The 10,594-nt window shown below is 53.4% G+C and overlaps 1 protein-coding gene across 4 annotated transcripts in view; it reads right to left on the bottom strand.

Annotated features, from left to right (window-relative positions):
* Positions 1-820: 820 nt before the first annotated feature.
* The window catches only part of Foxp4 (forkhead box P4), a 54,580-nt gene continuing 44,806 nt past the window's right edge, over positions 821-10,594 (bottom strand). For 2 of the 4 annotated variants that reach the window (XM_027394508.2, XM_027394507.1), the window contains exons 10-17: positions 10,059-10,142; positions 9,747-9,951; positions 9,590-9,666; positions 8,819-8,920; positions 5,193-5,314; positions 3,309-3,375; positions 2,766-2,935; positions 821-2,437 (exon numbers count right to left, since the gene is read on the bottom strand). In XM_027394508.2, coding sequence (XP_027250309.1) covers positions 2,290-2,437; positions 2,766-2,935; positions 3,309-3,375; positions 5,193-5,314; positions 8,819-8,920; positions 9,590-9,666; positions 9,747-9,951; positions 10,059-10,142 — 975 coding nt within the window. In that variant the 3' untranslated portion in view covers positions 821-2,289. The remainder of the gene's footprint in view (positions 2,438-2,765; positions 2,936-3,308; positions 3,376-5,192; positions 5,315-8,818; positions 8,921-9,589; positions 9,667-9,746; positions 9,952-10,058; positions 10,143-10,594) is intronic. The other 2 variants (XM_027394510.1, XM_027394509.2) reach the window with 1 other exon arrangement.

Below are 10,594 nucleotides of genomic sequence, written 5' to 3'. Positions count from 1 at the left end.
AACTAAGGTGAGGGAGAGGGGTCAGTGAGCCAGAGTTAGAAGTGAACAAGACGGTCAGCAGGCGAGGTCACAGGTCACCGGTCCCACAGCTGCAATCTTTGGAGTCTCATAAGGTGAGAAGCAGCGTGTGGCTTGCAGGGTAATTGCATTTGCAGTTCTGCTACTTCTCCCGGCACCCCTCCCATTCCTGGCCGCTGACCACTTCCCAAGCATGGCAAGCTGACAGTGTGGGACAAGACCTGCAGATGAGGCCCCAGTGAGCGGTGCTGGGAGAGGATGTTACCCATGGACAGAACTCGCCTTGGGACTAATGGCTGAGTCCCTTCTCTCCTGTCTTTTCCTCCTCACGCTCCAGAATCCCCTGAAGGGATCAGACCATTCTTTTCCCAACCCAGAGCCACCTCCACTGCAGACACATGCATTACAGGGCCAACAGTAACTAGCTAGCCCTGTTGTGTCAGGATGCAAACATTCCTACCCAGGCGACGTGATGGTTTAGTTGGGTTGGGCACCTTGTATGGGACAGCACACACTTAGCCACAATGGCAGAGGCCACAGTTATGAGTTGTACTACTCCCCCGATGGAGCAGAGTGTCCTGGCTGAGAAGACCCTGTCAGCAATGATGCTGCAACGTGACCTGGCACTCAGGACTCGGGTTAGAAACCTGGTTAGTGCCGGGTGCCAGCTGTGAGAGGGACCCAGGATGACCTGTGCCCCAGACACAGGTTCACAGGCTTGGCTTGCCTGCCACTCCTGACCTCAGCAAATCTTCTGACTCAAAGGGCCTTCCCCTCCCTTGTCTTGGTGATACACACAGGGCCCGGTAAATAGAGGACTTTAATATTCTGTGCTGGTCAAACGGAACACAGGTGGGGGATACATGGGGAAGGCCGGGGCCCCTTGCCTCTCAAGAGGGTGGCTTGTGTAGGGTGGGATAAGGGTTGGTGGTGAACATGGGGTTCTCCTGGGAAATGTCCAAGGAGTCTTTCTCAGGGAAGGGGCCATGGCAGGGTGCTCCAGGGCATCCCTGACACCCAGTCTGTGGCCTTGGGTTGTGGGTCCCCCATAGGGGTTCCACAGAGTCTTAACTTTCCAGCTCTTCTGCTAGAATCCATACTCCCAGCATGATGGGGACTTGGTCCTATGCAGGGGTCTGAAGAACCTCCAGAAAACAGCCCAGGGTTGGGAGCAGGATTCTGCCCTCTCCCTTCTCCTTAGGCAGAGGGCAAATGGACAGGAGCACTGGACCCTGGGGAGAGGGGAAGGAGAGGGTCTTGCCACCAACAGACACTGTAAACTTTGGTTTTAAACAATAACTTAAGTGGAGGGATTGCTTCCAGCCTGGGGCCAGGGTACAAGGTGCGGGGGTGGGGGTGGGGTGTCAGGGTGCTCAGGAGGCGACAAAGGAAAAAGCCAACAAAAAGATTTGGTTTTTGCTTCCGGCATAAGAAAGGTCTTTGGTCATCCGTTTAACTGGGGACAGGTGCTGAGGGGGGTGAAAGGACCCCAGTGCAGGGGTTTGCAGGTTGGGGCTGAGGATGGTTCCTGCCTGGCTTTCTCCCATAGTGTGATGCTCAGGCCACAGAGGCCACCTATGCATACAGCTCTGAAGGTGCCCAGCATGGGGTCCCTCAGTACTCCCTCCGAGTTAGGGTGCCACAGGAGCACCCAGCAAACAGGGTAGTCTGGGTCCTGTCTCAGGTCAGGGGAAGTAGGGCAGGGCACAGCTTGCCCCACCCCAGCAGCTTGAGGGTCTGGGCTGCAGTTGTACTCCCAGTCTGCTTGCCACATTGAGTGGGTAGCTGGGGCTGGAGAACGTTATAATCTTCACAGTTGGGAAAGGTCAGGGGAAGAAGAACCAGGAAGGGACCTCTGGCCAGAAACCTCTGCCACAGCCAGGGCAGGAGATGAAGGTCAGGGATGTGAAGGTGGCTCAGCCCCGCCCGCGGGTCTCCCCTGTGCTAAGGGGCCCCGGAGGGGAGCGCTGGTCGGGGAGGAGGGCCCTGCTGCTGGTGGTGGTTGGGATACAGGGGCGGGTCTGAGAGGGTCTGGGCCCTCCATGTCCTCTATGGGTCCGGGCCAAGGGTTCTGTGTCCTCTCAGGGGGCAGGGATACGCCTGCCCCCAGGCGTCTGTCTGTCAGGTGGCTTGGGGAGCTGCTGGCCCAGGTCTCCCCCATTTGAGTCCCCGAAGTGCCTTGAGGTTGGAGGGGCTGTAGAGTGGGGTGGGTGGGCTGCGGTCTGGACTGGGCAGTAGGGTCGTGGCCTGCCCCGCCTGCCCACCCAGCCCTTAGGACATGTCTTCTCCTGGCAGGTCCTCCTCCAGGTCCCTGTCTTCCGGAGGTCCCACAGTGCTGGGGTTGGGGGCACCCAGGGGAGGCCCCGGCCGCCTGTCTTCCTCTGCCTCAGCAGGCTCCTCTTTCACTTGCACCTGGTGGCTGATGGAAAGGGTGGCGTGAGTATGTGGGTTCCAGGGCTTCCCTTCCTCTCACAAATTCACCCAGAAGCCCAGGATTCTGCCAGGATCCCACCATCTGAGGTCTGACACACCCCCCTCCCCCCGGCTCTGTGTAAAGAGACAGGAGAGAGGTAGAAGTGGGAAGAGAGACAGGGAAGAAGGAAGAATATATAGAAAGATGGAGAACAGGGTGAGGAAGGGAGGGTGAGTACAGAAAATCATGGGAAGAGATCGCTTGTCCATTGCATAGAGATGTTTTCGGGATGGACGAGCCACCTTCCACATCTGAGGGGCTTGTGTGAGCTCACCTGTACTGAGGAGGGGAGAGGCGAGGGGGGCTGCTGCTCCCGTTGCTGGGCAGTGGCTCCCCAGGGGCACCCATGTCATCCTGGCTGAGGGGCAGAAGACTGCTGGCTGAGCCAGGGTTCAGCATGCCAGGACTGCTGAGGAGGGGAAAGCTGCTCTCTGCCAGGGCAGCCTGGAGCACACAGGGTGGAGCTGTTAGTGGCTGGAGACCCTTCCCCATTGCCAGAGCCCTCATGGAGATGGCACACTGATCTATCTTGGCAACCCACCGCCCCCCCCAACACATACCAGCCAGCCTAGCAATGCCCCCTCCCACCTGGGGATGGAGGGCCCTAGTCTGATGGGCTGAGGGAAGGGACTCCATTGGCTGTACCAGTCTGCATGTGCTATGCCCGCCCTTTCCAAACCCAGGCTTGAGATCAGAGGTGCACACTGGTACAGAGTTAGAGTGGTGCAGAGGGAGGGCTGAGGCCAGTGTATGGGGAGTGTATTACCCTCCTTCCCGCCTCCTCCACCCACTAGGGGGAGCGGGTGGGCTCAGTCACCTGATAGCTGGCATTAAGGGCACCATAACTGAGGCCCGAGATCATGTTCTTCACCAGGGTGGGACTCCTGGGGAAAGAATGTGATGTCAGCTTACTGGTGGGCACATGACCGTCCCGACGACACTTGGCTCTCCCATTGCACAGGACAAGCCACAGATGGGTCCTTCCTATTTATTCTCTCTGTTCTGTTCTTAAAGCACACAGCCATGCAGGGAGCAGGGATGTCCAGCCTTATTGCTGATGGGCTGAGAGCTGGAGAGCAGGACCAGTGCTCCCAGAATTCCCCCTCTCTCATCATTCTTATCATTCTCTCTCTCATCATTCTCTCTCTCTCTCTCTCTCTCTCTCTCTCTCTCTCTCTCTCTCTCTCTCTCTCTCTCTCTCTCTCCAGGGTTTCATCCAAAGGAGACGCCTTTAATCCTAGCACTGAGGAGGCAGAGGCAGGCAGATCTCTGAGTTTTAGGTTAGTCTAGTCTACAGAGTAAATTCCAGGAAAGCCAGTGAAAATCCTGTCTCAAAACCAGAACAAAACAAAAAAGAAAAGAAAAAGAAACAGGGTCTCTCATAGCCCAGCCTGGTGGCTGAAGTGCCTGTAGCTGAAGCTGGCCTTGAACTCCTGATTCTGCAGCTTCTACCTTCTAAGTGCTGGGAATGGTGCTGCACCACCATGCCTATTTCCTGACATTTGGAAAACAAAGCCTGGTCTAGAGTTTATATTGCTCCTTATACATGAAGTCCATTTTCTGGAACTCCTGAACTTAGGACAGACGAGCCATGTGCTCAGACCTGTCCCCAGGAACACCATACACCAAAAGGGACCCTTCTGCTGCAGAAGCCAGAGGCTCTGGGGAAGCCAAGGCTGGGACTGTGCCTCCTACAGAACCTCAGGACTCACACCACAGGGGAGAGGCAGACATGCACCAGGGCCCAGGCTAGTAAAGAGATGACACTATCAAGTGCAGAGGCTGGCATGTAGGCACATAGTAGGGCATTTCTCAGTCTTACCCTACACCTGCTGATAGCAAGGCTATTCTTGGGTAGAAGAAACATGGGGTACTAAAGGTATCTTAGCCTGGGGCTGGAGAGATGGCTCAGAGGTTAAGAGCACTGGCTGAGTTCAATTCCCAGCAACCACATGGTGCTCACAACCATCTATAATTGGATCTGGTGCCCTCTTCTGGCCTGCATATATATGCAGACAGCACTCACACATAATAAATCTTTAAAAAAATTATCTAAGCCTACTTCAGGCCTCCCCTGAGCCAGGGGCCTCTGGCTGATGTGTGTACAAGAGGGCAGGGGCTGGTGTGAGAAGAGAAGGTTCTAACCTACTGTGCGGTGATGTGATACTTGGTCCGGGAACCAGCTCTGCCACCAACCTGCTGTGTGGCTTCCTGCTAGCCCCTTGCCCTCTCCACTCAATAGGTGGAGATTTCCACCTCCATTTCCACTGTGAAATAGAGGTGGGGCCCTGGGTTTTCCTCCTATGACTGGGAGGAGTATAGGTGACAGCTATCACCTCAGCCCACATCACAGTTCTGGCCATTACTGAGGGAGTTTCTCTCCAGTACTCTGTCCTCTTTGATTGCTTCTCTTAGTCAGAAGTGAGAACAGGGGATCTCAGCACTATCTCTGCACTGTCTTTAGTCAGAAGTAAGAACAGGAGATCTCAGCACTATCTCTGTACTGTCCTTAGTCAGAAGTGAGAACAGGGGATCTCAGCACTATCTCTGCACTGTCCGGTCCGTCCATGCAGCTTGTCAAGCAGTGGTCTCCTCTGCCCTTGACACCCACATTCCCTTTTCAGGGGAGCATTTGGAGCCAGGTGTTCTTGAGATGCAGGGTCTAGCTTGAGTACAGCTCACCCAGCTGGGACCCACATACCCTGTCATCTTTGGTGGTCTCCGTTTCTGATATTCCCGCTCGTCCACGGTCCACACAGCCCCCTTGACATTCTCCACTCGGACGAAGCACTTATGCAGGCTGAGGTTGTGGCGCACAGCATTCTGGGGATGCAGTAAATGGGATTCACCTCCATTCCAGTGAACATACACAGAGAATCCTCCTATGGTCCCATATCTCACATCCCAGTGAACAACAACCAGCTACCCAGCCCAGGGACAGCAAGAGAGAAGCTCACACTGCCCCTCCTGCCAGGAGCTCCCCACTTCTGTCTCATCCTAGAAAATGTTGTCTTTCATCAAATGTTGTCTTGAATAGGAATGTGGTGGCACGTGCCTTTATTCCTCATCATGAAAGGCAGTGGCCAACCTGGTCTACATAGGGAGTTCCAGGCCAGCCAGGACTACTACATAAAGAGGCCCTGTCCCAAATGGAAGAAAAGAAAATGCTGCAGCCAATGAAATAAAATCACTCCTTTCCCCACCCTGACAATCATTCTTGACTTCTGATTTTTTTTTTAAAGCAAGATTTTTTTTTAAGTGCACTGGTGTTTTGCTGCAGGTATGTCTGTGTGAGTGTGTTGGATCCCCTGGAACAGGAGTAACGACAATTGTGGGCTGCCATGTGGGTACCGGGAATCAAACCTGGGTCCTCTGGAGGGGTAGCCAGTGCTCTTAACCGCTCTCCAGCCCCCTGGCTTCTGATTTTAAGATTTAACATGGACCCTGGTGGCTTAGAGAAGTTGGGGTACTATACCTCAGGCACACAAGGAACTCTGTGCTTGCAAGCAACTTCTGCACTAACTCATGGACCTCACTACCTTTATTGAACCCTACTAAGTCTGAGGCTTCAAGCTGTGGTTCCGAACAGACAGCTTCCTGGAAGCACAGGCATACAGTGGAGCCCAATACATACACATGGAAACACACTGCTAACTTGAAAGGGCAGCCTAAATGCACAGCTCTGAGACAACACAACCAGAGCAGGTAAGTCACCTTGTCACCACCACCTCCTCCTAGCACGAGAACTTTAGAAATTGGGGTCACCTGGTTGGTAGGACACATGGGTGGGGGTTGCTGGTCCTAATTCCCTCTGGAAGCCTGGGTGAGGGCCCTGATCTACCCATCTCCTGTCTCCAGGTCCCTTGGTCCCACCCCCATAACTCTCTACTCTTAGTTTTTCTGTCTCTCACCACCAGTCTCAGTCCTGTCCCCATTACCTGTCCCCATCAGCCTCCTCCAATTCCCCCCATCCCTGTCTTCTCTTTACATTTCTAAATGGGGAAGAAAGCGGGCAGGGCGGGCAGTGAGTGCCCCTGGAGATCTCCTCTCCCTCTCTCCCATCCAACTCTTGCCTCTTGCAACTGGCCCGATTTCATTACCAATTTTAATTTGCCTCTAATTAAATCCTGTGTATTTTTCCGACTCGCTTGCTAATCCACGAGGGAGGCGGGCGGCTGGAGTGGAATCTCACGGAGCGATAATTACAAAGGGCCTAATCACGCCGGGGCTCCTGCCTCGGAATAAATTTGCCCGCATTACGGGGCTCCGATCCTCCGCTTTGCAAATGAGAATGACCCCAATTTCCGAGGGTGGCCTCGCCGGGGCTTTTTCCCTCGTTTCGAAGCCTGATTCGTGATGAGAGACTAATTCGTTACGCTGAAACATTAACGGCAATTTAAGGGGTCTGGCGGAGGCTGCGTAAACAAAAGGATGGGTGCACAACACAGGCCCTAGGAGGGATGGACATGAGAGGGCTGGTGAGGACCATCGGCTTGGCAGATGGCAGCTCTGTCCCCAAGAAATGGCAGCTGGCCTGGACCACACCCACTCCTGAGCCTGGATGCCCTGGATCTAAAGTACACAGCATCGCCTATGGATGGGGGCCAGAAGGGGGTGGGGTGGGGACTAAGAAACCCAAATAAAGTAGAGGGAGACTTAACAGAAACACAGGGAAGAAACCACAGGCTACATTTTCCCCAATACCATGAATGAAGTTGGCTGGCTGAAAAGAACTCTAAAAGAAAACATGCATCTCAAGCCAAGATAGTCTGACCCCCGTGGCAGTGTGGTGCCCCTGGGTGGTGCAGGTAACCACACAGGCACGTTGTGTATCCGGACCAGTGTGTGCAAAGATGAAACAGAAATGGAGGCCAAGGACCCTGAGTTGTTTTAACATGGCCACCGAGAAATCAAGAAAGCCACCGGAACCAGCTCCCACAAAGAAACCAGGCGCTACACGGTATTAAACTGTAGGTAATAGGATTGTATCATTTGTAAAGCCTGCCTTCCGACCTGGCCTGGAGTTTGGAGGCGGGATCAGGTGGCCCCAGAATGCCATGTTGGCTCAAAAAGAAAGCAGGACTGTGGTTGCCAGGAAGTGACATCACCCATAGCCAATCAGAACGGCTGCCCGAACCACACAGTCTCGCTAAGCTTTGGGAGCTTGGAATAGCAAAGGGAGATAGCCCTCTGTATATTACTAAGGTAGAAAGGCTGTGCAACTGCAGACCGCACCCAGTGCTTGGCAGTGCCATGGCCCGAAGGGCCTCGGTTACTCCTGCTGAGGTTGTCTGTTTCACTACAGTTTTTTTTCACTGGCCAGCAGGGGGACTCGAGAGCCAGGGATACAATTAGAGTTCTGAGATAGACACCTTCTCCTGTGTCTAGACTTCATTAAGGGGCCAATACTCCCTCCTCCTCCTTCTTAATTTAGATACCACCTTCCCACCTTGCTGCAAAGTGCAAGACACACAGGGGTGTGCATGCATACCGTATCTTGACTATAGAATGGTTTAGTGTCCCAGCCCACATCTCTGTGTCCCATTTTCCTAGGGTCTTGCGTTCCTCCAGTCTCCTAGGAAAATGCTTATGGCTGAAAGTGTTCAATGACTAATTGGATAGACAATTATCTCCATGCTGCGTGTGTGAGTACCCATCTGTGTCCCTGGGAATGGTTCATGGGCCTCAGTCCACCCATGTATCTGGGCCAGTATGCTTGTGACCTCCTCTCCTCCTTGACGTCATAGGAGCCTTTAGTTATGCAATGAGATCCATGAATTACCTGTGGATTTACCCCAAGACCTGCTACCAAGAATGTACCCTCCTGAGGCCCTGTCTTACAGGGCTGGATTCTTTGTACCTCAGAAGTACCATAAAAGAGAGAAGTAATTTCTTCCCATTAGAGACAGCATAAGGCTGGCCAAGGCCATTAAAAGCAAATCCCTGCAAATGCTTCAAATACACAGGGCTAGGTTCCATGCCTAGCAGTGCCTAATAGGGTGTGCTGATAAACACTTGTGATCTTGGCACTCAGGGAGATAAAGGCAAGGTGATCATCTGAACCCAGGGTTTTAAGACCAGCCTGGGCAATATGGCAAGTCCCTGACTTACAAAAGGGCAGTTATGGACACACTGTTAAGAGGTGTGTGTGTTAGGGCTGGAGAGATAGATGGCTCAGTGGCTAAGCAGTGTGTGGGGGTGTGTGGGGTGACCCTGGTAGGTTACTTCTGCAGAATGGTTGAGGGGCTAAAGTGTTGGGCAGCCTGGGTCTCAATGGGCTGTGGAGGCTTAAGAAGTGAGGATGTGGGGGAGGGCGTCAGGCCTTACCTTCCAGGTGGCAGTGTTTCTTCGGAAGTAAGCGAACATCCTGGTGAACCAGTTATAGATCTCATTCAGAGTCAGCTGCCTATCTGGAGTTTCCAGAATGGCCTGCAGGCAAGGAAAGGACAATGAGACCCTCAGCTTACACCTGCAGGGCTCACAGCCCCGTTTATGCCCTCCTATGTAGCCCCTGACTCCCTGCAATGTGTGTGGACCAGATGGGTGGATGCAGGAGTCTTTGGGAGGCGGCTGGGTGTCCCAGCAAGGCCAATGAGCTAACAGGGGCTGAGGATACTGGGAGCCCAGCCTCTTCTGGGGTTGGGGGTGAGGAGGAAATGGCTTCCCATGCCCTATCTGGGGGAAGCAAGTAAGCACCATTCTTGAGGCAGTTGGGAAATTGTCCTTATTTGGGCAAAGTGCACCCTGGGAATGTGAGAGAATGCACACCTGTAGTAAGTCCCACAGAACAGATGTGTGTTAAGAGTATGTCCATGTGTAAATATTGTGTGAGCATTAAACAGGAGGCCTGTGGACAGGAGAGAACAGAGAGGGAGGAGGCTAAGGGTTTGTGTGCAGAAATGAGCACGCCACCGTGGACAGACGGTAGAAATGAATGGGAATATACTCTGAGCTGCAGGCAAACTAAGCCACAGCCTGTAGAGGAAGACCAGATGAGGGTCCCAGGGCCCTTTTGGAGGTAGGGACCTCATGGTCAGGAATCAGGAGACCTGGGTGCAACTTGCTTGCCTTCCCACCCTTCCTGCCATCCACACTCACCTGGCGGATAAGGGAGGCATAGGTGAAGGGGGGCCTGACATCAGCATTCTTGTAGAACTCATGATTCTGGGCAAGCTCTGGGGGAGACAAGAAGAAGGTGAGGCAGCCAGATTGGGGACTCTTGGGGGGGGGTGGGACCTCCCACAAGCAGCCTCACCTGAAGAGATGGGGGAGCAGAATTTGTCGCTGCTTCTCCTGCGGGCAGGGCCCCCACTATGCAAAGAGGCAGAGCCCAGACCAGGGGGTCGCAAGGGTGTGACAGGGGCAGCAGCTGAAGTTGGGGGGTGCACGAGGCCATCTGGGAATGGGTCTGCAGAGACGGTCACCTTGGAGAATGAGGAGGAGCCAGGGACTGGGTTCAGCTGTGAGCATGGGGAGGGTGCTGAGAGCAGCACCCAGGAAGCCGTCCCCTGGAGGCCAGGGTGTGCTGGGGAAGGGCTCAAGGCATGCAGGGAAGTGGGGTACTCACTGGCTGGCTGAAGGGCTTGGGCTCTGAAGGCCGCATGTGCAGATGTGCCATCATGGCCTGTAACCGCTCACTCTCCTTGGCGAGCTGTGAAAAGGCTCAGTGAGGGGAAGGAGGCAATGGGACCTCGTTCCTACATGCCATCTTTGACCCGAGTACTCCTCAGAAGGCCTCAACACATACACACACACATTCTCTCTCACACATACATACACTCACACACACTCACATATATATACTCACAGTCACACATATATACACTCACACTCACATATATACACTCACACTCACATATATACACTCACACTCACATATATACACTCACACTCACATATATACACTCACACACTCACACATATATACTCACACACTCACACATATATATACTCACACACTCACACATATATACACTGACACACATACACTCACTCACACACACACATACACTCACATATATACACTCACACATATATACACTGACACACGTAAACTCACTCACACACACATACACTCACACACTCTCTCACACATATATACAC

The sequence above is a fragment of the Cricetulus griseus genome (assembly GCF_003668045.3).
Source record: "Cricetulus griseus strain 17A/GY chromosome 1 unlocalized genomic scaffold, alternate assembly CriGri-PICRH-1.0 chr1_0, whole genome shotgun sequence".
Lineage (NCBI taxonomy): Eukaryota > Metazoa > Chordata > Mammalia > Rodentia > Cricetidae > Cricetulus > Cricetulus griseus.
The sequence above is the reverse complement of the archived record's forward strand: the minus strand, read 5'-3'. Positions and strand labels throughout refer to the sequence as shown.